Source organism: Bos mutus, chromosome 11, assembly GCF_027580195.1.
Source record: "Bos mutus isolate GX-2022 chromosome 11, NWIPB_WYAK_1.1, whole genome shotgun sequence".
Taxonomy (NCBI): Eukaryota; Metazoa; Chordata; class Mammalia; order Artiodactyla; family Bovidae; genus Bos; species Bos mutus.
In genome coordinates this window covers 35351236-35377807 of record NC_091627.1, presented here as the reverse complement: position 1 = coordinate 35377807, position 26572 = coordinate 35351236, and the positions used below count along the sequence as shown (strand labels likewise).

Here is a 26572-nt window from a genome sequence, read left to right as displayed (position 1 = left end):
ACACTTAAGGTGCTGAGTTGGCCCTGGGAAAAGGGCAAGGGAGGCTAAATCTGTTTCTGGCAGCCTCCCCTGGGCCCTGGGCCCCCAGGACCCTCCCCCAGTCCCACATCTGCATGCCAGGGCTCCTCAATCCCAAGCTTGTTCTCTGCGCAAAGCTGGGGGTGCCTTGGAAAGAATCTGATGGGTATTTTATACGGGGTGGTAACATCTGTGCCAGGGAGGGAAAGTCCCTTAGCGAGTAGGGGCAGGGGGTGGGACTGTGTTCTGGCTCCCGGGCTCTTGATAGCTAAGCATGTGCTTGTGGAGAAATCCTGTCCCCTCTCTGCTCTCAGTGTCCTCCTCTATAAAAAGCGAGCTTCTGTCGGATGTCGCCACATCGTTACTCAGTCTGACCTTCGAGGCTGATGGAGTGCTCTCTCTCTCATTGTGTATTTACATTATAAGAAAGAGATCTGAAAAGGGTGGGCCTCAACCCAAACAGCTGTGAGTCCAGTGAAGACACCTTGGCTAACTGTCTGCACAGAGCCCTCCCATCTCCCGCCCCACACAGCGGCCCCTGCAGCTCTCAGAGTGGGTCAAAGCTGGAGCAATGGCCCCTCCCCGAGGTAGAGCGACTGGACCTGGGGCAGGTCAGTGCACACCATAGGATCAAGGATCTCACCTACCCCTGAGGGCATCACACTTACCCCTACACTAGCACCCAGACCCACCCAGACCCCACACATTCCCTTTAGGCACTGGCTCCCCAACTCATGCAGCCCTGGAGAGGGGTGTGGAAGCCCCTTCTGGCCTCCCCAGACAGCTTTCTATCCTCATACAAGTTGTCCATGTTTTCTCATACACAGAGGGTACCCCCCTCCATCCCTGCTCACCAGCCCATCAGGACAGTGCCCAGGCCTACCCTTCAGAGCCAATTTCTCCAGAGAAAGCTGCTCAAAGGATAGAGAAAGGAATGGAATGAGACTGAAGAGTGGGGTTCATGTGAGGAAACCTCTTAGCTTATGAGCAGGACACGGAACAAATGAAGAAGCTGAGCCTCCGAGGGTAACCTAGTAACTAGGAGGGGGTTGGGGCTTGGACCTGGGAGCCTCCACCCCGGCCTTGGAAGGGAAACAGGCTTGTTTTAAGGTTGGAGGCACACAGCAGAGGCCCACCAGCCCGCTCTCCCTCATCTCTGCGTGGGAATCACGCCGACCTCACGGGGTAGTCAGGGGGTGCTGTTGAGGAGGTAACAGGGTCAGGGACCCACACAAATGGGCCTTACTGTCAATATTATTATCATTATTACTCTTTATACCCACCACAGTAAACATGATCCTTGGTGCCTCAGGTGCCAAGGAGATGCCCCGCCCCACGGCCCCTGCCCGCAGCACCCCAGGAAGCCACGCTGCCTGGCCTCTGACGTTCGTCCTGTCTGGGAGCCCTCTCCTTTCTTGTGGTTCCATGTTTGGAAATCTCCCTCTGTTTTCCCGGCTCTCCTCTGACCAGAATGGCCCGAGCTCTGTCCCTCTGTGCACATGAGTAACTTTTGCTAAAAAGCAAACATCACTGGGGCACCCAGCCTCGTGGTTTGAGACTGTGCGGTTTACCTCATGACGTCATCTTCCTTCCTCCAGATAAACCAGAAGAGACTTTACCGCTCAAAATCTCGCTGGTCCTGGGAAATGGGGCCTGCACGGTCCTTTGAAGGTTCAGAGAGGGCAGCTGAAGGCATCCCCAGGCCATGTGTCCCCAGGCTGACCTGGGATGGCCAAAGCGGGTTTTCTAGCACCGAGAACCTGGGCTGGTACAGGCTTGGACAGAGCTCTCTACACGTGGGAATCAGGCTCAGGGCAGGGGCTGGGGACCCTGAGGCTGGTCAGGATGGGCTGGGACCTCCAGGGTCCCAGGTGACAGAACCAGGCCCCCCCGCCACGACCCACAGAGGACCCTTCCCCTTCCTCATACCAGGCCACAAACCCCTCCCTGCCCTCTGCCAGCCCCACAAAGTCTGGAGGATGCCAGGGCTGGGGGACAGGGAAGGGGCGGCTTATGTCTGCTGAACATCCCCCTTCTCCCAGGCTCTGTGCTCTATTATCTCAAGTGATGTTCTAACCACCCTTTGAAGTAGGTAGTTTATAGAGCGCTCAGTGACAGATGACAGACCTAAAGCTCAGAGAGGTTTGAGGCTTGCCCAAGGCCCCAGTGAGCCATGGGCACACAGTCAGTGTTCAAGAATGTCTGCTGCATAGAAATGAGCCCCGATGGTACCTTCCAGAGAAGCAGAGGTCTCCAGGACTCCCAGGACGAGACCAGTTCCTTTCCAGGGGCACCTGTACCCACGGTGGGAGGGGTCCTGGCTAAGTAGGGCCTCCTCAGAAAGAGCTTGGACGGGGCCAGGGATGGCTAGAGTGACCCAGAGTCAGCTCAGTTCAGGCCTGTCCACTGCTGGGGAGCATGATGGCCCTTCTGCCTTCCCAGGGGGCCATTTCCTTCTACTTGACCCAAATCCTTACTGGGCCTCCACCCTGTGCCTGTCCTGCTCACTCCATAGGGTGCTGCAGGGAACGAAGGGAAGGGAGAGGACACAGAGACCTGGTTCCCGTCCTCGGGGAACCTGCACTCTTTGCAGACATGATGACAGGGTGTGGGCCAGCACCGCCACAGCGTGATGACCACTGTGTGACTGGGGCCTAGCCCCGCACTCGGCATGTCACACGCTTCTCTTGTTGAACCCGTTTAAAAACAACCTGCAGGGGCTTCCCTGGTAGCTCAGTGGTCAAGAATCCGCCTGCCAACACAGGAGACACAGGTTCGATCCCTGATCCAGGAAGATCCCACATGCCGCGGGAATAACTAAGCCTGTGAGCCACCAATTCCTGAGCCTGTGCTCCAGGAACTGCAACTACTGAACTCTTGTGCTACAGCTACTGAAGCCCACTCACCTTAGAGCCTGGGCTCCGCAACAAGAGAAGCCACCACAATAAGAAGCCCACGCCTTGCAGCTAGAGAGTAGCCCCAGCTCCGTGCAACTGCAGAAAAGGCCACATAGCAATGAAGACCGGTATAGCCAAAAATAAATAAGTACATCAGCATTTTTTAAAAAACTGCAAAGTGGCTACTGTTTCCATTTTGTAGATGAGGAAAATGAGCTTCAGTCTCTTGCTCCAGGTCACCCAGCTAGGAAATGGCAGAGCTGAGATTCAAATCTGGGACAGTCAAGACTAAAGGACTGTGGTCCTGACCACAAAGCTCCAATAACTTTGCCCTGAAGCAGAAACCCCATTCCAGAAAGCTGGACTGAGTGTGCCGAGGGAGGGATGAAAGGGAGCCAGGGGCCTGAGAAGGGAACAGAGGAGGCAAAGGGCACTCTCAAGAGGGGTGCAGCCTGAGTCAAGGTTCATGGTACAAATCGTCCCCTTAAGACAGAACCTGGGCGTGGGAAGGGGGTGACTTTGGGGAGAGAGATGAAGGACTGAGCCGGCAAAGTAGATGCTAGGGGACAGACCCCACCCTGGTGCAGCCTAAGCCCTTTGCAGAAGCTTGTGTCCTCGGGGTCAATGGCCAGTCCAGGCGGGAGCTTCTCCAGGGGTGGGCCACCCTCCTCAGCTGTGTCAACCTCCCGCCTTACTCCCTGTGGCCCAGATGCCTTCCTGGGTCAGCTGTTGGGACTAAGCTGTCCCCGAGCAAGCGGAAAGCCTGAGCCACTCAGAGACTGCTGGGTCTGTGGGCTGAGCTGGAGATCTGGACAATGATGGGAGCAGATAGCGCCCACGTGGGTGGTCTCTGGGAGAGCCTGGGAGGAAACCAGGCGGGGCGCCTCTGTCCTTGGCCTGGGCTCCCAGAGCTCAGCTGGAGCAGGCGCGTCCACACTGCAGGCTGGGTTGGCTGCAGGGCCTCCAGGCCCCTTGGAGTCTGTCCCCCAGATCATTGCTGGTCATTACGAATCACTCTTAGGCAGCCATAACTGCCTGCCTGCCCACCCTGCCGGCAGCTCCTGGTTGGGGTGGGGAGGTCTCTTCTGCACCCGAGGGTGGGAGGGGGTGGTAATTCCACAGCCACAGTCCTGGGCAGCTCCTCTCCACTCTGCCCTCGGACACCCACTCCTCTCGTCAGTCTGTTCCTCCATCGACAGGAGCTGTTCTCTGAGGCCCCAGAGCAGGCAGGACCTTGGGCTGGTCTGCCAGGCCCAAGGGTGACTGGGAGGTAGGGATGGGGCAGGGCCAAGGGCAGCAAGCCCTGAACGAAGGCACTGGGCCGGTGTCTGAGCCCAGCTCCCCCTGGCTCACACTCCTGGCAGGAGGCCCAGGCTCAGAGCTGGCCTCACAGGCTGCTTCGTGACTGAGAAGCTGCCTCCTGGGCCCTGCTCTGGGTGGGAGGGGCCTGGGAAAGTCAAGTTGTGGGGCCTGCATGGCCTTGTGGGGCCCGCCCAGGCTGTGTGTGGGGGCCCGAGAAGCACGGAAAAGCCGTTTTCTTCATTAGGCATCTGGGTAAAGATTGACGGACTCAGCAGGAAGGCTTTTCCAATTATCCAGACTTGGCCTGGCAGCCAGGCCCCCAGGGGAAGCAGGTTTGCCTCCTTCAGTCCTTAGAAGGCTCCTCGCTCTCCTTGCTGCCATGGTAATTAATGAGAGCCTCTCTGAGGGGTGGGCAGCATTCTTCCATACCAACCTGCCATTCAGCTGCCCTGCTGCAGCCCTGGCTCTGGAACCCGGGAGGAGCAAGGTCCCCAGATCATGGTAGCCGTCCCCAGAGTGAGCCAGTGAGGCCCACTTAAAGGCCAAGCTTGGGTGACACAGGGACAGAGATGTGGCCACCACAGGCTCTCAGGCCACCTTGTGTGTAGTGGCTGCAGTGGCCACAATGACCTCTGCAGGTGGCCAGGATGGTGAGGGTCTGACACCAATGACCAGCCCCTCGATTTCTCTGGAAGCTATCGGCTAGACCTCTGCTCTCAAAGAGCACGATGCTCAGGGGAACCTCATTCCTAGGCACTGCTCTCTGCTTCAGTTTTGAAAGTAGAGTAAGAAGGACTTCCCTGGTGGCTCAGATGGTAAAGAGTCTGCCTGCAATGCAGGAGACCTGGGTTCAATCCCTGGGCCAGAAAGATACCCTGGAGAAGAAAATAGCAACTCACTCCAGTATTCTTGCCTGGAGAATTCCATGGACAGAGGGGCCCGGAGGGCTATAGTCCATAGGTTTGCAAAAGAGTTGGACACGACTGAGCGGTGACACTTTTTCACTTTCAAGAAGGGCCAGTGCCTGGTTGGATGAGGGATTAGAGAGAGTAGAGGTGATGTCTCTTGGCAACTTGGGGTGCCATCATCTGAGCCTGAAGCCCCTCTGGGCCTATGTAGTCACCCTCTAACTCCAGAGGCTCCCCCATCCCATCTGCTTCCAAGGTGGGATGACTGAGGTCTTGTCTGCCTGGCTTCAGTTGCTCTATGGGGTCAGTGCTCTAAAAACTCACAAACTTTCTCTCTACTTGTAACTAAAATCATGAAAAAGTCCAAACACACTCAAAAGAAGGGAAAAGTATTGTGACTCACACCCCTACTCCCACCATCAGCCCACCATTCAGCTTCAATACCCATCAACATTTTCTAATCTCTACTTCCCAGCCCAATTTTTAAAAATATTTGGAAATAATCCTAGACATCATGTTATTACCCATAAGTACGTCTTGTCTCCTGGCAGGGGCCACGTGGAAGTGACCTGAGCAGTTTCCACATCAGTCTCCTTTGGGTCAGGGCCTGCCCTTGTCACCTCTGTAGTCTAGCTCCTAGCTCTGTTCTTCAGGGAGAGATCACTGAGCTGAGGTGACCCGTGATATGATCTGTGTGCTGAATGACAATCTCCAGCTCGAATTTCTATGTCCGAGAAATCAGTCTGCTGCTCCTAGAAGGAGTATGACCTAGAGACTGTTGTGGAAACTGCTCAGGCTGCTTTCATGTGGCCACTGCCAGGAGACGAGTCTTCCTAGAACAGCCTGGCTCCGGGAAGACGTGACTTCTCCCTGCCTCAGGGCTCCTGTTCATCACCTGCTCTGAGAAGCCCTCCCTGAGCAGCCTGGCGTTGCTCCTGTGCCCGCAGCCTCAAGCCCCCAGCCCTGTTAAGATGACTATTTGGTGTGTCTGGGGCTTTCTAAAGGGCAGCACTGTGCTCTGCTTCACATGCAGCCATCACACCAGGGAAGTCCCGTATGTTTGCGGCATGACTGAGGGCATGCAAATAAAGGATTGAATTTGCAGGAGAACAAGTTGGTGGAGTAAAGAAATGACTGGAAGCATGTGGCAATGGGGAAATGAGCTTTGTTAGAGTCTCTATCCATCTTCAGAAACTGGAAAACAGATGGAGCAGGTGAAGTGTTGGGGGCACTTCTCTGCTGGCAAGAGGGTCTCCTGCCCCTGCCCATCAGCCAGAGCTCGTCCTGTCCAATGTCCTGTGTTGTTGACCTCTCTGAAGCCCCAGGGCAGTTTCTCTCCCTGCCCTGGGCTGGGAATAGGCATGGGGCTCAGCGCAGGCCCAGACTCTGCGCCTGCTGATGGGGTCTGTTTGCACAGCATCATCTGGTTTCAATCCAGTGGAATCTTCCAACTTTCCACGGGAACGTCTTCTATTTTAAACTCTCCCGGATGGGCTGGGCAAACCCAGCCTGAGCTGGGTTTGTGAGCCCCTGAGCAACTGCTGGGGGACTCACCTCCCCCAACCAGCCAGCCCCCCATCAGGAGGAGCAGGCACAGCTGGTGGTGGGGGTGGGGGTCGGTGGCTCCAGCTCCACCCAGGACTCCCTGGATGACCTCAAGCCCATCCCTCTTCCTTCTGGACCACAATCTCCTCATCTTTACGGTGGAGGGTTAATAGCAGGATTCAAATCCTGGCACCACCCTCAGTTAACTATATGAATGTTACAGAGCTCCTCAGGCTTCAATTTATTCATCTGTAAAATGGAAATAAGTTGAGTTGTTAGGATTATATGAGTGAAGTTCTCTGCACAATGTCTGGGCAATGGCAAGGCCTACCCTTTGTTGTTCAGTCGCTCAGTCGTGTTCGACTCTTTGCCACCCCATGGACTGCAACACGCCAGGCTTCCCTGCCTTCACCACCCTCTGGAGCTTATTCAAAGGCCCACACCAAGTGCTGGTTATTATGGATCTGGAATTTCTTACCTAGAACCTTTGGTCACTTGTGTTTCAGAGTTTATACATTATTGCATTTTTAGGAAGGTAATATAAATAACCTCATCTGATGCAGTGAGGTCTGGGCAGCACCCCATGATGAAACACATTGCTATTTCTTCATCAACGCCCATGACTATTTACCCTAAGTGGGAAAAATTATAGGTAGTCTCATGTTTGATCAGGCCAGATTTTTATGCCAACTAAGTTATAAAAAAAAAAAAAACAACCTTGGGTTTTCAGTGCTTTGGGGAGTTTGGAATGGCAGATGAAGGACTGGGGGAAGTGTATTGTTATTATGCTGGTCGATTCAGGAGGAAATGCTGGAATGCTTTCCACTGCTCTGTGGTGGCTCCCCGGTGGCTCTGGGCCATGGACAGGGCGGGCAACGCGTGGAGCCACACATGAAGGGTGGCAGGGCACTTCCTTCTGCCCCACTGGACCACCCACCATGGCCTGCCCTGGAGAGTGCCCAGTCAGGCAGGGCCTCCACCAGGCACTGGGCACCTTTGTGTGAATGTGAGTAAAGCATCCCTCCGTGCAGGGCTTCCCAGGTGGCTCGGTGGTAAAGAATCCGCCTGCTGATACAAGAGACACGGGTTGGATCCCTGGCTTGGGAAGATCCCCTGGAGGACATGGCAACCCACTCCAGTATTCTTGCTTGGGAAATCCCATGGACAGGGGAGCATGGCAGGTTACAGTTTCAGGGGTTCACAAAGAGTCGGACATGACTTAGCGACTAAACAACAGCAATCCCCCTGTGCCGGCTCAGCACCCATGGGAGTGAGACATGGCCAACAGACAGCGGACTGTGAGCCGGGAAAGCATCTTTTCCTCTGGGCAGGCCAGCACCACACCAGCAAACCACACAGCCCAACAGAGTGGCCCTGCCCCGGCAGACACTGACAGATACCCTCACGCCATGGGCTCACCTATGTCTAAGAGCTGTGAGTGACAGAAGCTGCCTGTGGCGCAGAGCAGTGGAAGGAGCCCCCTCAGGTCAGGCCATCTATCTGGGGGCATCTGAGGCTGATTTCTGACACATCTCCCTCCCTCTCCTCACTGCTCTCTGCTCTGGTCACTTGGGCCCCGGGACACAGGCTCAGGGTGGTGTGGGGAGAAGGGTAAAAGCTCCTTTCATCTTAGAATCCAAGTGGGATCTGGACTGACATCCCCACGGGATCATCTCAACAAACACCTGTCCTGAAGAAGGGGTGCCCTGCCCTGGACGTTCGCCCAGAGCTGTAGCATTTACAGATCACTGTTACGGACTCCAACTCAATACTCACAGAGTCTCATTACCCCTGCTGTATATCTCAAAAAACCAGGTTCAGCAGTGAAGTGACTGGCCCAAGGTCACACAGCAGCAAGCGCCTGGTGGAGCCTAGGCTTCCTCCCCTCCCCTTCCAGCGCTCTCTTTCCCACACGTCTTGGCCACTGGGATCCCCACCTTACAGCTCGTCCAGCAGTGGCCTCACAGGGACACCTTCCCCACTGCCCAGACAGATCCTGAAGGCAGACACCCAGCCAAAGGCAGGTATGGCAGAAGGCGTTGCCCAGCAGCCGGGGTGGGACCTGGCCCCAGGGTCCCCGCCGTGCTGGCCAGGAGGCGTCCTGTGCTTGCACCACCTTGGGCTTGGGGAATTCCCTCTCGCTGGCTGCCCAAGGTTTAAACACGTCAGCTAACAATAAAACACAAAGAGCAAACAAGACAACAGCCAGTGTGGATAAAGGAGATTAATGCTTATAAAAATGCTTTGAGCCCCTGGAAGAAAGGAGACGCCAAACACGAAGCTTCCTTCCCCAGACTTGGGTCACCGTCGGACGGCTCTGAACCTCTTAATGGAGACGGGGGGTGGGAAGGGGTTGGGGGGGTGGGGGGGGACAAGCTCCACCGCTCAGGGCATCCTGTGAGGAAGGGGGTGGACACCAGCACCCGGACTCAAGGGGACGGTCTTGCTGACATCATGCAGACCACAAGGCAGAGGGAGGTCAGCTCCGGCCCTGTGTGTGCGGCCCTGTCAGCCTCTGGGCTCCGGTCGGCATGGGTGGTCCCTAGGGGATCAGAGTCAGGCCAGGGACCCTGAGGACCGGGCCCTGGCCCACCACAGTGGACAGGTGTGGCAGCCCCGCCTGTGGGGTAAGGGTGGCTCTGGTGGGGCTCTGGGTGGGCCAGGGGCTGACACAAGAAGAGACAGGAGCCCAAAGCAGATACGTCCAGCCTGGACGGGAATGGACACCATGTGAGAAAACAGTACCCCAAACAGACGCAGCGCCGTGGCTCCCAGGCGGGACAGGAGGAAAGAGGCGACCAGCCCAGGGCCGGGCCAGCATTCCAGCTACCACTGTCCCCTCCGGCCCCCCCAGGCCCACGGGCTCTCCAATAGCAAGCTGTAGCTACAGCCCAGGCTGGCCAGGGAGCCTTTCCAAAATAGGCCAGGTGACCTGCATCAGGGCTGTGGGGGCTCTCTGCAGGGCCTGAGGGAAAATTGAAAAAAGGTGCTCCTCCCGGGCCACTGCCCCCGGGGTCTGCCCCCGGGTTTGCAGAGTAGCTGGAGGTGGCGGGGGCGGGGGTGGGAGGTTCAGGGGGTTGTGCTGCACTTTCACCTCCCCAGCCTTCCCGTTCAAGGTGGCCCTGACAGGGGAAGGCCCCCTGCAGATCACGACCCTCCTGCCTTCCTTCAGGGCATCTTCCTTCCCTCCTCATCACCATGGCCCCATGATACTGGGGAAGAGCCTGCTTGGCCTCTGCCTCAGCTGAGCTTCCCTGGTGGCTCAGATGGTAAAGCATCTGCCCACATCGCGGGAGACCCGGGTTCGATCCCTTGGTCGGGAAGATCTCCTGGAGAAGGAAATGTAGGCTACAGTCCATGGGGTCACAAAGAGTCGGACACAACTGAGCCACTGCACTTCAGCTGAGTTCAAGAGGAAGGTGAAAAATTGCTGGAGTCAGATTGGGCTTTAGCCTCATGCTGGGTCCCTGCTCCTCTCTGGGCCTCGGGTTGCCCACCTGAGTTAGCATTAGCCCCGATGATCTTGATGGCCCTCAGAAGCCTAGACATTGGTGACCCACTGACAAGAGCCACAGTAAAAGCTGCCCATTGCCTGCTAGGGCCCCCAGCCACCTGCCTTTCCCACCAAGTGGCAGGAGTAGAGGCAGAGAGAGGGGCTGAGGGCGTGGGAAACAGGGGAAGGGCTAGGCTCCGGGTCTCTCCTCACTGCCCAGACCTCCTGTGTCCCAGGGAGATTTCAGGGCTTCACTGCTCTTTGCCTGCCACCCCTGGATGTTCTGGGTTCCTGAATTTCTGGGTAGGTTCCCAGGGGACCCGAGGCAAGTCCACACCAGGCCCTGGGGATGGGGCAGGTTCTGGGAAGGGAAGGTGGAGGACCATGCCCTGCCCCTTTCGCTTTCCTCCTTTAGGTCTTGGCTCAAATGTCACCTCCTCAGTGAGGCCTTCCCTGACCACCCTGGTGAAAAGCACACTCCTCCCCATCCTTGCTTGATTTTCCTCCTCTCTTATCGTCTACCATGTGGGCCACTTCCTCCGTATCCTGTTCGTGCTCTCCCCGCAGTGGAACCTCCACGAGAGCAGGGACTGTTATGCTCTATGCCCTGCTGTTCTGGAACAGTGCCTGAGCAACAAGTACATGTTCAAGCAATAACTGAATATGCATCCAAACTAGGCATCATGTGCTCCTCAGCCCCGTAGCAGAGCCTGCCAGGAAGCTGGAACATCACGGGGAGGTAAAGGGATAAAGTATTAGTGGGGCCAAGAGGCTGAATGTGTGCATAGCTGGCCCCTCTTCCAGGAAGCCCTCCCTGATGTGCATGGCCTGGACCTAAGCAGTGTGAATCTGCTTTCACCACACAGCTCATCACTGTCTTCCCTGTCAGCAGTGGGGGGTGAGGGGAGTTGTTGCTGTTCAGTCGCTCAGTCATATCCAACTCTTTGTGACCCCATGGACTGCAGCATGTCAGGCTCACCTGTCCTTCACCATCTCCCAGAGTTTGCTCAAACTCATGTCCATCAAGTCGGTGATGCCATCCAATCATCTCGTCCTCTGTCATCCCCTTCTCCTCTTGCCTTCAGTCTTCCCCAGCATCAAGGTCTTTTCCAATGAATCAGCTCCTCGCATCAGGTGGCCAAAGTTTTGGAGCTTCAGCTTCAGCATCAGTCCTTCCAATGTATATTCAGGATCGATTTCCTTTAGGATTGACTGGTTTGAACTCTTTGCAGTCCAAGGGACTCTCAAGAGTCTTCTCCAAAACCAGTTCAAAAGCATCAGTTCTTCGGTGCTCAGCCTTCTTTATGGTCCAGCTCTCACATCCACACATGACTACCGGAAGAACCATAGCCTTGACTAGACGGACCTTTGGTACCTGCCTTATCCTCCTGGCTCTTCTGGGGCAGGGCTGGTTTTATCATTAGTACAGCCTCAGTGCCAGGATCAGGGGTGGGGTGCTGACAGACGGAATTCAATTCCTACTTTCTGGGGAAGCAACTCCCACATCTGGGCCCACAGAAAGTACTCAATAAACAAGTGTGGAAGGGATGGAGGGCTACCTGGCTGGGCACTGATTTCTGTTCTACTTCACATCTGTTTATCCTAAACTGACAGCCTGGGATCACCTGTGTCCTCCTTGAACTCAGTCCATCTTTCAGTTCCAGGATGGCCCTGGCATCTCTTCCTACAGCCTCGGTAGGGCTGGCCACCCTTCCATGGGTGTGTGACTCTCCTCAAGGTTTCTGGATGACGTTACCGTCTCCGGCCCTGGAAACCTGCTTTTCACTCTCTGGGCAGCCTGTCAAGAGCCGGGTGGCTCACATGTGAGAGAGAGGAGGAGGGGGTACTAGAGAGGGAGCTGTGATGGTTACACTAGGAGTTCCTTCTGTTTCTCCATTTAACCCCTGGGCTTGGCCCAGGCAGACCAGGCTTTTCAACCGGGGGTCCGAAAGGCAGGAAAGAGGTCCACCATCAACAGTCAAGATTTTAAGGAAGGCTAATACCTACTGCCTGTTTACCAGCAAGCAGGAATCCCAGCTAGTAAAGTGTTCTAGTTTTGACTGGAAACGTGCCCATTCAGTGAGGTAACTTCCAGTCTCTGGTGCTCACTGGAATGTAAGCAAGTATCTAAGTCATTGGTTTCAAATGATTCCTTAAGAAATGCAGTGGAATAAGCAAAACTTTCTGAAAAAAGGAGGTCTTAGGAGCTTGACAGAAGTGACAAGTTGAGGAGCCCAGGTTCATTCAGCACAGGCTTGCTGGGGACCCCGGGAGGGAAGGAGGTGGCTGTGGGCCAGTGGGACTGCAGGAGGCTGGTAGCAAGGGCTCCCAGATGTTCTAGGAGGGAGCCGCATCTATGAGACTGGATGGCAGGAGCAGAAAAGGATTTTTTTTTTTTTTGGTCAGGTGATGCTCAAGGGCAGGGATGTTAAAGGAAAGGAAGCAGTTAAGAAGAAGGCGAGGAACAGCCTGCGTCAGACCGAAAAACGCGCTAACACCAGACAGCCTTGTCTGGGCATTGACTCTGCCAACGCTGGCCCTCATGGCTGGATTCACCGAGTCCGCTGCCAGGCCCAGGACACAGGCAGTTGCCCCATTTCGCAGGGTAGGAAACTGAGGTCAAGCAGCTTACTCAAGTCCACGCCTCCAGAAAGTGGTGGAGAAGGCATTTGACTCAGGCCAGCTGGCTCCAGAGCCCACGGCCTCAACTCCAACAACAAGCCAATTAGCCCAGGGCTTGGCTTCACCCACACGAGGCTCCAGCCTGGGGAGAGTTCTGGAAGGGGTCACTGCCCGGTGGCTGCCGGCTGCTGACCGGCCAGCAGCTGGAGTGGGCGAGGTGGGGGAGGCGCCACCAGCTCCGGAGGCTAGGGTGACAGCAGGTGAGGCAACGGGGTGGCCCGGGGGCAGCCTGGGCTGTTGGCGCAGGTGGCAAGTGGGGAGATGGCTGGGTTGCACAACCCACTGGCCAGCACAGGCCGAGCACCACGGCATGGAGTTGGGGTGAGGCGTCTACCCCGGCCCGGGCCTGTGCTGAGTCCTGGGAGTGACCGCTGGGACAGGATAAGCAGGGTCAGGTCAGCTAAGTCACCGGCTGTGTGCATGTGGGGGTGTGCACACACTTCCAGGTGAACTGCGTCTCCCCTCAGGGCGGTCTGGCCTGTCAGTGACCCCTGCCCCAGTCCTCGTGTTCCCAGGCATGGCATGACACCAGGCTCCAGCTGGGATATAAAATAACTCCAAGGGAAAACCCCTCCAAGAACCTACTTGAACTCATGCACCCGCATGAACCATGTCATTCAAAATTTCCCCTGGGGAGGTGGGGGACGCTGCCTTCCTCAAATGATCTTTGACCTTCTCAGGAATTGCCAGCAGAGCCCTGACCCCTCCCTTTGACTCCCTCTCTGCAGCAGTGGCCTCTCCTAATGCTTTGAAGGGTCAGAGGACAAAGAAGGCAATGGATGCGAAGGACCCGGAACAAGGGCCTGGAATACCACTCACAGTGTCACTATTGAGAGCCATCCACCACCTTATTTCTAGAGGTACCTGGTACCCTCCTAGCTTCTACTCTATTGGTACCTACTCAAACAGCCACAGGTCTCCGGGAGCTGGGGAGTTCCATTTTGTGGCAGAAATGTGGTCATGGAATCGAGAGGAATGAATTTTCTTGAGTGGCTTCTAAACCGGCTCCAAGGGTATATTCCAAGAGACCCTGGAATGAGGAGACCTCTGTAGATGGACTCTGCCCCCTGGGGGCTTTAAAGAAGGGGGTGGTGGGCTCTGCTTTGGAGGAACAAGTGTGTCCCACACCATCTGGCTCATCCCAAGATAGTACCAAGGCAGCTGACCCAGGGCAGGGAAGGCCATCTGGTCACTCCTGGGGCCTGTGGGGCTACTTTTATTGCCACCATTAGTCATAATTCATCGTGACCCCAACCATGACCTTGCAGGCTTGTAAAGTGTGGTTCTTCTCAGGGAATCAGAGAAGAATGAAGGAGTCAATGTAGGAACCCTGAAGAAAAAAACATGAGTTATGTTAGGAAATAACCCTTGGAGTTATTTCATATTTAACCTGGAGTCAGTCATGGATTCTGCTGTCTTTGGTAATACCTTGGTAATTTTCCTTAATGATTACAACAACTATTTTCATCTTGTTTTTCCCAGATATTAGGCCATTATTTCAACCAAGCGTGTGTTGGACTTTAACCTGAGAATGTGGCACAAGCTTTGAAGTTGGACTTTTTTTTTTTAAACTGTAGGCTGACCCTGGTTCAACCATCTGAAAATCAACTGGAATTTATATATATATTTAGGTAGCCACATAGATAGACCTATCCATGTTTACAAAGACTGCTGCAGAGCATCTTACCTGGGGGACAGACACACAGAACCAGTGTGTGAAGCCTGGCCTTGGAACCAGCAGCCTTGGGCATCTGACCCTGACCAGTCCCATCCATCCAAGTCCCTCTTCCTCCTTGGGAAAATAGCGAAAACAGGTATATGAATGTCTTATATAGAGCCATGCACACAATAGATGCTCAATAAATCTCTCATTTGGGGAAGCTGGAAAAAGGAAGTAGAAACAGAGATCTGAGTTCACTTCCTTTGTGAAATCAGGAAGGGGATGGAAAGGGAGAGAATGAGGGTCAGGGAGGGAAAGTTAGAAACGATGGATGAATAAGGAAATGTACCGGTTTCCTGTCTGTAGGTAAGTTATTTAACTTCTTTGAGGCTTAGTTTCTCTATAAGATGGGGATCGTGACACCTACCTCGCTTAGCTGTTGCGAGGATTAGCAAAGCAGCTAGTGGGACCTCCCTGGTGGTCCAGTGGCTGACTCTGGGCTCCCAGTACAAGCAGCCTGGGTTCCACCCCTGACTAGGGAACTAGATCCCACATGCCGCAACTAAAGATCCTGGATGCTGGAACTAAGATTGAGTATCCCATGTGTCACAACTTAAGACCCAGAGCAGCCAAGTAAATAAATATTTGTAAAAAAGAAGGGAAAGCAGCTAGTATGGAATTATCATTCATAGCTCCCTAAGTGATCAGTGATCACTGATCAGTGATCAGTGTGACCTCCACTCAGTACACTGTGACTGTTACATAGCTGGTCTACTCTCTTGGCTTTTATTCTCCTGCCACTGCACATAAACACCAAAGATACATAAAGGGGATGTTTCTTCTCTTGTTTTCATTTTTAAAAGCACCAGTGAATTAAGAAGATGCCATTGAGAGAATTCGATGTCACCTTACCATTAGATGCTGTTTTAACATTCACGTTAAGAACTGTGGGACAGGCCAGTCCCCATGAACTGGGGCAGATTCTGGGCTCTTTCTATTTATAGGCCCAAGGAAGAGGCCAACTGAGTGTGGTCGTTTCTCTGGCTAGGCTGTGACTCCAAAACAAGGACCTGTAGCTGTCAGGAACCGAAACTGAGTCAGAAGCAAGAGTGGCTTGTGCTGTTCTGATTCTCCTGCCCACAGGAGGTGGGGGCAAAAAAGCAGGTCACTTCGAGTGCCTGGGGACCTGCTGAGAGTTAAACCAAGACTGGTGTGGGGGGAGGGGAGGAGGGAACATTCATGGATACATCTAATCCCTCATGTATTAAAATCAGGATGACATCATCTTCTCTTCCTAGTTATAAAGACAGGGTCACTCTTCCCAAGGCCACATTCATTGGCAAAACTCTTTTTTGGGTCTCCACACTGTACAGCATTCAGGATCTTAGTTCCCCGACCAGGGATCAACCCCATGCCTCCTGCAGTGGAAACATGGAGTCTTAACCACTGGACTGCCAGGGAAGTCCAAGCAGGGACATTCTGACTTATTAGGAAAAGGCCAAAGTCAACATCAAAAAATCCTTTTTCTGCTCTGTAATAGCCATGGTTTAGCAAACGTTTCTGTGTGCCGAGCTCCTTACTTGGTGCTTCATGTACTTTTCTTATTTAATTCTCACCACTCCGGGAGGCAGATGGTATTTATTCCCATTTTACAGATGAGGATAACAAAACTCAGCAAGATTTAAGATCCACACCAGAGTCTGCTCACTCCAAGAGGCTTCCACCATGCGGCTCTCCGTGCTCTCCCCAAGGCTGCGTCTAGGGACCTCATGCTGGGAGCTTGGAATCGGTCATGGTGGGAGCGTTCACATCATGAAAAGCAGCAAATGATAAAAAGGAGGCTCCTCCTCCCCCCAACCCTCATCTACCCTCGTCTTCTTTTTTAAACTGCTGAAGAACAGCTTGTTATATATTTGCTAGTGACTCAGTGGGCAGAGCCAGGATTCAAATATAAGTCTCTCTCCTCCTCAAGCTCACCCACTTCCCAGTTCATCCTGAGGAGTAAATGGGCCCATCTCTCTCTAACGAAGCACCATCTCTCTGTTGGTGGTGGGTCCTCAGGAAGCCAAATGGCTGGGAGAAGGATGAACACTTGCTTCTCCAGTCTCTTCTGCCTCCTCCTTGGCACCCGAGGAGATGCCCTGATCCAGCTATTAGCAGCAAACACTCATAACACCTTTTCCTTGTCTGTGCTGAGCTTAAAGATGCAACTGAAATTACAAGGGCTGAGTAAGCTGGAGACAGGATTTATGAGGTAATAATAATGTGCTCTCATATATGGTACTTTTCATCTTCAAAGGATTTTATAGCCATTTACTAATTAGTCCTGGGCTGCACTCTGTGTGCAGATACAATGCAGCGATGGGCCGAACTAGCAAGAAGTGTTTAAAAAACACACAGGCGACTGTCGCCCATTTACAAGTGCCACTTGCTTCCGTTGCTGTTGGGGGTGGAGATAAAAATCTCACAAATACTGGTTCTGAGTCCCTGGCATTTGAAGTGGCTACTGTCACCTTCTGTTGTTTGCTTGCCCCTAAGAAAAGCAGCCCAAACCTTCCCTCTGTGCTACTGGGGCTGAAAGTCTTCTAAAAAATCCTATCATCTCCGTGCTCACAAAGCTACACATAGCTCATCACCCTTCACTGGGGAAAAAACCTGTTTGTTTACTCGTGTGCATGTGTGTTTAGTTGCACAGTCGTGTCTGACTCTTGGTGACCCCATGGACTGTGGCCCACCAAGTTCCTCTGTCCATGGGATTCTCCAGGCAAGAATGCTGGAATGGGTTGCCATTTCCTACTCCAGGGGATCTTCCCAACCCAGGGATTGAACCTGAGTCTCTTGCATCTCTTGCACTGCAGGCAGATCCTTTACCGCTGAGCCACCAGGGAAGCCCTTATTTCCTAGAGTTACGGACAAAAGTGAGAAGTGGCACTGGATCTGGAGCATGGGCTGAGTCCCGACTGGCACCGACTAGCTGGTGATCATGGGTAACTCAATTAACCTCTCTGATCTTGTTTCCTCCTCACTTGCTTATTTCACAGGTCTGCTGTAGAGAGATGTGCTGAGATAAAGCACAGATAGCACTTCTGATTGGTCGGGCGTGCTTCACAGATGTGTGGGCTACCATGGACGATCTGGCCAGCCTGAGCCGTCTGGACCCCTAGATGTTGGCAAGAGCAGGAAGGCCACTCCTGGGCTGCACTGCCCAGTACTGGCTGCTGCCACTACTGACTATTTGAAATGCCAAGGGTCCAGGCCATGTGATCGCACCCATCTCATACCTGCCAACCAGCCCCTGCTAGAACTGGAGCTGGAAGCCCCTACTGGTTCTGAAACAAAGTCTGACTCAGTCTACTCTTGGTTCCGTGTGCAGCGAGCCCAATCCATGCCCTCCGTCCTAAGTGACCGTGTCAGGAGTAGGAGAGTGGAGCTTGGCCCACAGCTGGCCTGACGTAGAGGAGGCAGGCAGCTGGCCACAATCAGGAGACTCCAGTGTGGTCATGACCACCTGCTCAACAGCATCACCTGGGAGTTTTATCAAAATCCAGACACCCAAGCCTCAGCTAACAAGATGTGATTCAGCAGGCTGGCAGTGGGGCCCTGCGCAGTGGTTCTTTAAAAAGCTCCCGGGGTGGTTCTGACTACACAGGGAAGGGACTTACTCAGGGTCACACAGCTGGCTGACAGCAGAGCTGGGGTGCAGACATGGGACACCGGACTGTTCTCTGTCACAGGAATTCCCAAGGCTTCAAGGTGAAGTACTCACGTGGTGAAAGATCCCAGAGGAGGGCAGCCCTTCAGCTAGAAGCCAAGCTGAGAGGTCTCTTCTAGTGGTTCCCCTGCCTCCTGAGAACATTCTCGAGTGCTAGAGAACACAGGAAGGAGGGGTGTCTCTCACCAGCCCCCACAGCGGCCCTGAGCTGGCTCCCTTTCAGGTTTACGTGGGCTCCAGGAGCCACAAGAGGAGCTGAGGGAACAGTGAGGGGTCGGGTTCCACCTGTGCAGGCCCTACAGAGGGTGGGAGGCAGGTGAGTTGAAGAAAGGAGCCCAGGCCACGCAGGTCAGCTTGTTTCTCTCGCCTCCATGCCAGGGTCCCACTTCCGGGGCTGAAAGCCCTCAGGGTGGAACCCCACTAAACTAAACTAGACCTTGTCGAGTGGACAAGCTGGCCGTGGCCAGCCTGGGTGTAAGCTCAGGGAAGTCATGTGATGGCTCTCAGCTCCCAGGTTTGCCCTAATTTACTGGCAGTATTTCTTTAGCTTGTGGGCCTTGGTTTTCACTTCTGACCTTAAAGGGAGTAGCAGGGGAGAGGGATTCGGGGGGTGGAAACAGATGACTTCTGAAACCCCACCCGGCTCTGATAATCCACAAATTTAGGTAAGATGGAGCTTGCTCAGGGTGCCTTGCCCAGTCTTGTTCCTGGGTGGCAGCAGAGCTGGCAGGCCTGAGCCCAGGGTTCGCCCACGGGACCCTACCTGTGTCTTCCAGGTATAATTCACAGAGTGCTTCATAAGCCCAAACAACTCTCCCAATGGCATCGGGAGGAGGGACAGGAGAAGAGAGATAAATTTCTTGAGGCATTCAACAAGCTTTAATGACTTTAATAACCGCCTCCTGGGTCAGGACGGGCTTCGTACCTGGAGCACGCACAGGGGCCTGGAGGCGAGGCTGGTGCTAGAACCTGGTTGTTCCTGAGCGCCAGTCCTGGGCCCGGCTGGGAAGTGGCTGAAACCTTGCCAGCTGGTCAGGCTCATTCAGGCAGCAGCGCTTTTGGAGGACTGTCCAAAATGGGACACATGGGGGTGTGAAACACACAGGCACTCATTTCGGGAGAAAGAGAAAAGCAAAGGTGTGTTTAATCTGAAAACTTAAAAAGAGGTCTCAGAGACAAAGGCTTTGGAATCAGGGTGTGTGCATTCAGGATGTCTTACTTTCCCTGGAAAAATACGGCATCATGATTTGTGACTTTATTTCTTTCAACTAAGAAATATACTGCAGGAAACAAAGAGGGAGCCACCAGAGGCGGGGGCTCTGGGACCCAGGTTCCCGCCAGCCAGCTCAAGTCTGGGTTCCAGTCGTGGAGCAAAGCTGCTGTGTGAGCGAAACGCTGCCATGAAGACATTCCAATGGCTTCCAGGAAGCAGCCCTATGTGCTGACACGCATGTGGACAGAGCAGTCTGGCTGGCCACCTCTCAAGACTGGTGTTTCCTAGAGCTTTCCATTGGCAAACGCTGCCTCCTGGAACTGAGGGACAAAGGTTTTGAAATAAGCCCTGGTGGGAAAAGGGGAGAAAAAAAAATTGTGGTTAGCACAAACAACTTGAAAAAAAAAAAAAGTGCAACTCAGAGCTTTCAACCTAACTCAGAACAGTTGTTATTTATTGTTCATGCATCTTGGGTTGGATTTTCCTTCTCTGCTGATGCAAAGCCTTCTGGATTTTTCCAAGAGAGGTCCATGCAGTTCACTGCCGTGCTCTCTCTCCTGGATGCTTAAAAGGCTTGTATTCAGAACTTCCTGGCTGCCAATTCCCATTAGACATCAGTACTCAGGTTCTGTCTGCCCTTTCCCAGGTTGGGTCCAAGCTACAAGCCAGAGAGTGACCAAGCCAAGCAACCAGTCATTTTCGTGATCTGAAATATCAACAGGGTTGTACTTTTCACTCAGTTGGATCAACTTCATACAGACAAAGAAAAGAAAAGAGTGCTGGTCACTCAGTTGTGTCTGACTCTTTGTGACCCTGTGGATTGTATCTCACCAGGCTCCTCTATCCATGGGATTTACCAGGCAAGAATACCAGAGTGGGTTGCCATTTCCTTCTCCAGGGGATCTTCCCGACCCAGGGATCAAACCCAGGTCTCCTGCGTATAGATAAGCAAGGCCTAATACGAGGAATTTCTAAGTGAACCATGGTCTCCATTTATTTGCAAACATGCTTGTGGTTTGATCTGTTGAAAAGAAAATCAGGCTGGGTGTCAGGAGAGCCTTCTCAGACTAGTGACAGGATCTGGGGCGGACCATTTGGTCCTTCTGGCACCCAGATTCGAACCTGTAGAAGCAGACTTTCCATTCAACAGCAGGAGGCTGTGCCTGGCACTGTCTGAAGTGCCAGGGGTTGGGAGATGCTCCAGACATGGCACCCCATGCAGGTGAGCTCAGTTTTGAGGAGCAGCAGACACAGAAGAAATACCGACTCCTGTGGTGAGGGCGCTTACGGAGGTGCCATGAGGCACCAGCCTGGGGCAATCAATGGAGGAGGAGGTGAAGCAGGCATGTTACACGTGTTCCAGGAAAAGATACAGCAGGGCAGAGGCCTGGGAGCACGGGACTGCTGCACGTGAGCTGGGAACTCAACACTGTTCCAGAGGAGAAAGGGCACGGTGGGAGGCGGAGGGCAACAAGACGGGGAGGTTGGGGTGGGCACTCTGTGTGCTCCCGGTCCCCCCTCTCTTGCCCCTGATGCCGGTGAGATCAGAACAGCTGACTTATCCAGCAGTGGCTCCCCCAGACCTGGGACACGAGCTAGATGACCTGTCACCATCGGTACCATAAAGGCCTCAGGTACCTCACCCAAGTCTATGTTATTAATATTTAGGATACAGTCCTAGGAAACTTGGTGCTCCAGGCTCCCAGGAGATCAGAAGCACATTAGGAGTCAGGGCGCTCACTTAAAGGCAGAAGGCAGACATGCTGAAGCTGTGAGAGGCGACGAGGTGATGGCCACCCGTGAGAAAAGAGCAGAGAACCGCTCAGGAGTCAAGAAGCTCAAACAGGTGGTTCGATGTTGGGCGAGGAGCCCCACAAACCCAGCAGCCCCAGGGTTGCCACGAGGTAGCCACACAGAGCATCAATGATGACACCTGCCTGATCCCCGCCCCGCAACGCCAGGTCACGGGAAGCCCTCTTTCACATTTCAGGGATTTGCTTAGACTTTTCAGTCCTAGCCTCTGCAGCCTCTCTGCAGCGGCTCCTGCGTCTGGAAGCTACTGCCTGGACTAAACATCCAGACCTGCTCCCTCCCTCCTCTCCCTGCTCCTCCTCACCTCCAGGTGACATGTCTCCTTGACCTCTTCCAGTCCTGCTCTCTACTCCCCTCGCTTCCTCTCAGGCTTGAAACACCCTCAGCAGAGAACACCTCTCCCCGCCCCTGGGACCTGGGTCTCCAGTCTTTCTCTCCCAAACTGCCAGTCTCACATTTCCAACCAGGACATCATTTCCTGAACGTCTATCATTCATCCAAGCCAGTGCGTGCCACATGGATGTGTTCATCGCTATTACGCATTTGAAAGTGCGTCGGGCCCTGGTACTTCTGTAACAGAACCCTCACTTTCCACTTCTCCCTAAACCTCTGCAGCGAATTCATCCTGCAGCTTCTTCCTCTTCTTCCCTGGTGTCCCCACACCCTGGGCTCCCTGCCTTGTTACCTTTTACAACACTGCTATTTCTTCCTGGGATGCAAGGCTTCACCTTCCTGTTGCAGGTAAATGAATTCTCTTTGAGCGTGGGTCTGTGTCCCTATCCCAACCAAGACCCTTCATCTGCCCAAACCCGCAGCCTGGAGTGCCGTGATTGTCATCTGCACTTTTCCTCAGTCACATTTTGGGATCATGCCCTGCCCTCACCACTGAGAAGCTAAGAAAGCTGAAGATCCTCTTCCAGAAAACCTACAGATGAGTCATTGTGATGTCACAGGAGATCAGAAGCACATTAAGGAGTCAGGGTGTTCACTTAAAGGCAGATGGCAGACGTGCTGAAGCTGTGAGAGGCGACGAGGGAATGTCCACCCGTGAGAAGAGAGCAATCGGGGGTGTCATAAGCCCCCTGAGGCCCACGCACGGTCCAGACGCCAACCTCCACTCCCACTTCCTCCCGTCTGGCCACCTGCTCTTCCTCACACATGCCATTACCACCCCAGGCCTTTAGTCATGCTCAGGCCAAATGCCCTTGCCTCCATCAAGCCTTCCCTGGTCACCAGAAGGTTCTCTCCCTGAGTGCAGACATTCTCTGTGCTTCTTCTGGGCATGTCTCATGTGTGCACACGGATTGTGGACTAGGTGGCACTGCCGGCTCCGGAAAGGAGGGAGCAAGTCTCCTTCTCGGTGACCCCACAGGCCTGGCCTGTACGGAGCGCCGGGTGAGGACTTCATGGCTGTAATTAAGGTAACTACTGATGACCACCGGTTTGTGAGAGCAGTTAAAGCAGGTCCCTTGCAGGCTTTTCGGGGTGAAACAGAGCAAGCCCAGAAAGCAGGCAGATGAGACATTTAGATTCTGAGGAAGAAAACTGCAAAAGTGTTGTCCATTCTCAAACTTCAGCCTACGCCGACTGTTGGTGAGAAGGATCAACACCCTCCACCATCCTGGTTCCAGCCAATCCGCCACCTTTTCTGAGCCGCAGAACCTTGGAACCCTTGCCCACAATCATCCTTATGGGGAGGAGGACTGCAATGAGGCAGGAGCTGCCCCAGACCTAGAGCCAGGTGGACCAGGCAAGAGACGCCCCAAGTTCTGTTTCCCCAGGGTGAGAAGGGGAGACAAACCCACCCTGATGTGATGCTCTCACAGGACCACGTGTGGGAAGGAAGCTTGTTGACTGGCTGCCGCCACTAGTCGTGAGGGCTGTTCATTCCTTCCCTGTGTTTCACATGCTGCTATCTCCCCAGCAGAATTTGTGTTTGCTTCAGGGGGTCCGGCACCAATGGGCTGCTGCCAACCTCCACTGCATTTGCCTTCCTGCCCAAAGGACACCTGGAGTTAGAGCACTGGGTGGGGTGGAGCCCCTGTTTTAGGTCACAGGTGAGGACACTATAGAGAGAGGCCGTCGGCCCCACAATAGGTGCCCGATGAGGGAGTGGGACTGACTGCTGCTGAAATGGGGCCCTGGGCTCCAGGATGGGCACCTCTCTCCCGTGCTCTCTCCTCATGCCTGGTGTCACATGGGGCAAATCTGATGAAGCGAATCTCCTCAGCTCAGTTTTTCCTTGGAAAGCTCTGGGAGAAGGGGCCACACCAGTGCAAGCTCCTTCGATAGAAAGGTCTTGGCAAGAGGGAGAAAGCTTTACAGCAAGCTCTTTCCTCCTTCAGAAAATTCTGAATTTTCCTGTTCTGTCCTGGGCTTTCCCTGCCAGGGCAAACTGTGTGACGCCAAGGGGAAGCAGTACGGAGCAGGGCTATTTAAAGGCATGATGCTACCCGCTGTTGTCAGTGAGCGCCTCTCAACACGGAGCCGCACGAAGTCAGCTCGGGGAAAGGGGGAGGAAGGGGAAAATGACAACTGGCTCCCAGCCATTTATATATATATTTTTGAAGCATTGTTTTCATTTATTTCAGTTTTTTTTTATCAGAGAAAGTGGAGAGCTGCTCAGAATGTATCACTTGCCAATGGCACTAGTCTGTCACCTTTAAAAAAACTCTTTGACCCAAAGACAAAGTGTGTGGTAAGCTTCAAAAGTGTAAGTGTGTTACAGGGGTGGTGAAGGGAAGGTCTTCTCACATCCCCCTTCACTGGTCAAAAGGACCTGCAGGATAGAGGCCTTGAGTCAGTCAAGCTCCCATTCTACTCACACTGGAAGGGAAATTATTTTTAGACCAGATTAGAGCTAAATATGCCTGAGGATGACATCAGGTTCTGACCCTTTCCACTGACCTCAGTTCCTTCACTCTGGGTTTATAAAATCACAACTTAGTCCATCACAGAGTCTCAGGTCAACAGAATAAAACTTAAAGAACTGACTCCAGGCCGAGGTCTGGTAGGTTTTCCATGAATTGGAAGCAGGATTGGCTCCTGGCCTCAGCTCACAGGCACTGCCAGGAGGGAATTCCCTGAGGTCAGGAATCAGGGTGCTGGGGAGCTCAGTGGGTCTGCTTTTCTGGGTCTGGGGTCCACGAGTAAGTTTCTTCCCTTCTGGGTACCAGATCCCTCATCTTCAAGGCAGGGAGCTGTGCTCGATGATCTCCAAGGCCTCACAGGCTGGAGGCTGTGCAAGACAGGCACTGTGTGTTCTGGAGCCAGCCACACCTGGGCTCAAGGCTTGGCCCTGCTCCTTACTGGCTGTCCCACCTGTGCAAGTGACTCACCTCTTCAGCTTTAATTTCTTCGACTATAAAAGGGGAGCCATAATGCCTACCTTAAAGAGTAATCCTCATGGGGATTAAATGAGATGCTCCAAGTAAGCACTTGGCCTGATGCCTGGCATACTACTTGATCAATAGATGTCAACTATTACCATGGGGACCCAGTTGGGTTTGAGGGGGAAAGACTGAGTCCCTGGGAACAGCTAGGGCATGTGTGGCTGCAAAAGAGAAAAACCCTGTGTGGATGGAAAAGTCCCAGATCATCCTTTCCTCTGGGCCTTCTTGGATCACTTTTCACTTATCATATGCGCTCGCAGTTGGAGGCACAGAGATAGTCGGTCTCAGGACTTGACACCAGCCAAAGTTGTCAGGACACTGTGAACCTCTTGAAATGCAGCCCAGAGAGGCTGGAGGTGGATTCATGGTATCTAAGGATGGGCTCTGCAACAGGAGGCACCTGCACCCCTGGCTGGCTTTTGCCTGAGTTCTGGGTGTGCTCTTGTGCACAGTTCTGGTCAAGAGTGTGGTTGGGGGAAGGTGGGCTGTGGGCCTGACAGATGTTTAAGATAATCACGTGGCTCTGGCTACCAGAAGTGGGGGTATCACAGTTGGCCCAGTCCTCGAACAGACCTTTCTCTGTCCAGGACAAGTACTGAAAAGGAGAGGCAGCGGGGTGAACAGAAAGATCCCTGAGCCACGAGGCAGAAGTCATGGGCTCTAGTCCAGGCCTGGCTCCTCACCTCCAAAAGGCAGATGGATACTTGGTCATCTCTAGGTGCCACCCAGTGATGGTTCTGAGAAATCCACGTGACTTTGAGCAAGCCACTTAACCTCTTTGTGTCTTGACCTTCACTGGTTAAATCAAGGCACCAGCCAAGCCCAAGCCTCAAGGCATTGTAAGGACTTGTGGTGCAGGGAGGCAGAGCTCATCATTATCTGGGATGCTTTTTTGCGAACATGGCAGAGCTCCGAACACATGTTCTGGGAACCACAGGCAGTGGTGAGAAGGAGGGACGCTCGTTTCTCTCGGCCATGTCTGCCCTCCCACTGAGCAGAGCTCCAGAGTCAGGGAGCTCAAGCTAAGTCATCAGGGGGTAACAATGCCTGGAAAACCCATCATCTAGGTGCTCCTGGGCAGGGGCTCTGGGGACACTAAGAGTGGGGACAGAGAGCTGTGAGAGGAATCCTCAGAGACCTTGAGATGAAGGCAATTAGGAGCCTTTCTCACCAAAAGGGGTTTTCCCTGCTGGAATTATAAGCCTCAATTTATTCAATGGACCTTTTCAAAAGGACAAAAATCTGTGAAATTAACATCTAAACATTTGAATCAGTACCACTTTAAGAAAATGAAAACAAAAAACAGAGAATAAAAAGTCCCAAGAGGTTGGAGACTCCGGGGAAAGAGGAAGGAAACCCACAAAGCAGATTGAACATTGCTCACAGTACTGCCGCGTGCGGCAGGAGTCATGGTCCCATTTTGCAGGTGAGAAAACAGACGCTGAGCGAGTTCAGTCAAGAGAGCCTCTGATACCAGTCCCACCAGAGCTCGTCTTCCCACGGGAGCACGACCTGACGGAGTAGCCCCTGGGATCTTGCTGCCTTTAGCCTCATTTACTTGGGACCTTTATTTCTGCAGAAGCCTAAACAGCTGCTCTCTTCCGAAATAGGACTCTGAGGTCTCTTTCTGGAATTCCCAAATGCTTTTCTTTGGGCAATCATAAGATGAGCCTTACAATGTTTGCTCAAGTCAGGCCAGTGTGGGGGTGGGTGGGGCAGGGTGGGAGAAGTGGTTCGGGGACACGAACCTCACTGTCAGGAAATCAAAGACACACAAATCAAGTCAGAATTCATTTTTGCAAATAGAGGCGAGTTCCTAAACATCTAAGGCTCCTTTCTTTTTTCGAGTTTTCTTCTGCAGCTGTGACTTCAACTGGCACATGTTTTTAATCAGTCATATGCAAGCTGACTGTGGTCTGAAAATCAAAGCGGTCCTGT

At 53.4% G+C, this 26572-nt stretch overlaps 1 protein-coding gene and 1 long non-coding RNA gene across 3 annotated transcripts in view; both read right to left on the bottom strand.

Moving 5' to 3' along the window:
• Positions 1-13641: 13641 nt before the first annotated feature.
• LOC138989878 (uncharacterized) lies at positions 13642-19034 on the bottom strand. The gene is made up of 4 exons (XR_011466020.1): positions 18981-19034; positions 18272-18370; positions 14533-14637; positions 13642-14175 (listed from the first exon to the last, which is right to left on the bottom strand). It is a non-coding gene; the product is annotated as an uncharacterized lncRNA (long non-coding RNA).
• A 55-nt stretch (positions 19035-19089) lies between these two features.
• The window catches only part of BABAM2 (BRISC and BRCA1 A complex member 2), a 421888-nt gene continuing 414405 nt past the window's right edge, over positions 19090-26572 (bottom strand). For both annotated transcript variants that reach the window (XM_070379299.1, XM_005903863.3), the window contains exon 12: positions 19090-19778. In XM_070379299.1, the coding sequence (XP_070235400.1) occupies positions 19715-19778 (64 nt within the window). In that variant the 3' untranslated portion in view covers positions 19090-19714. The remainder of the gene's footprint in view (positions 19779-26572) is intronic.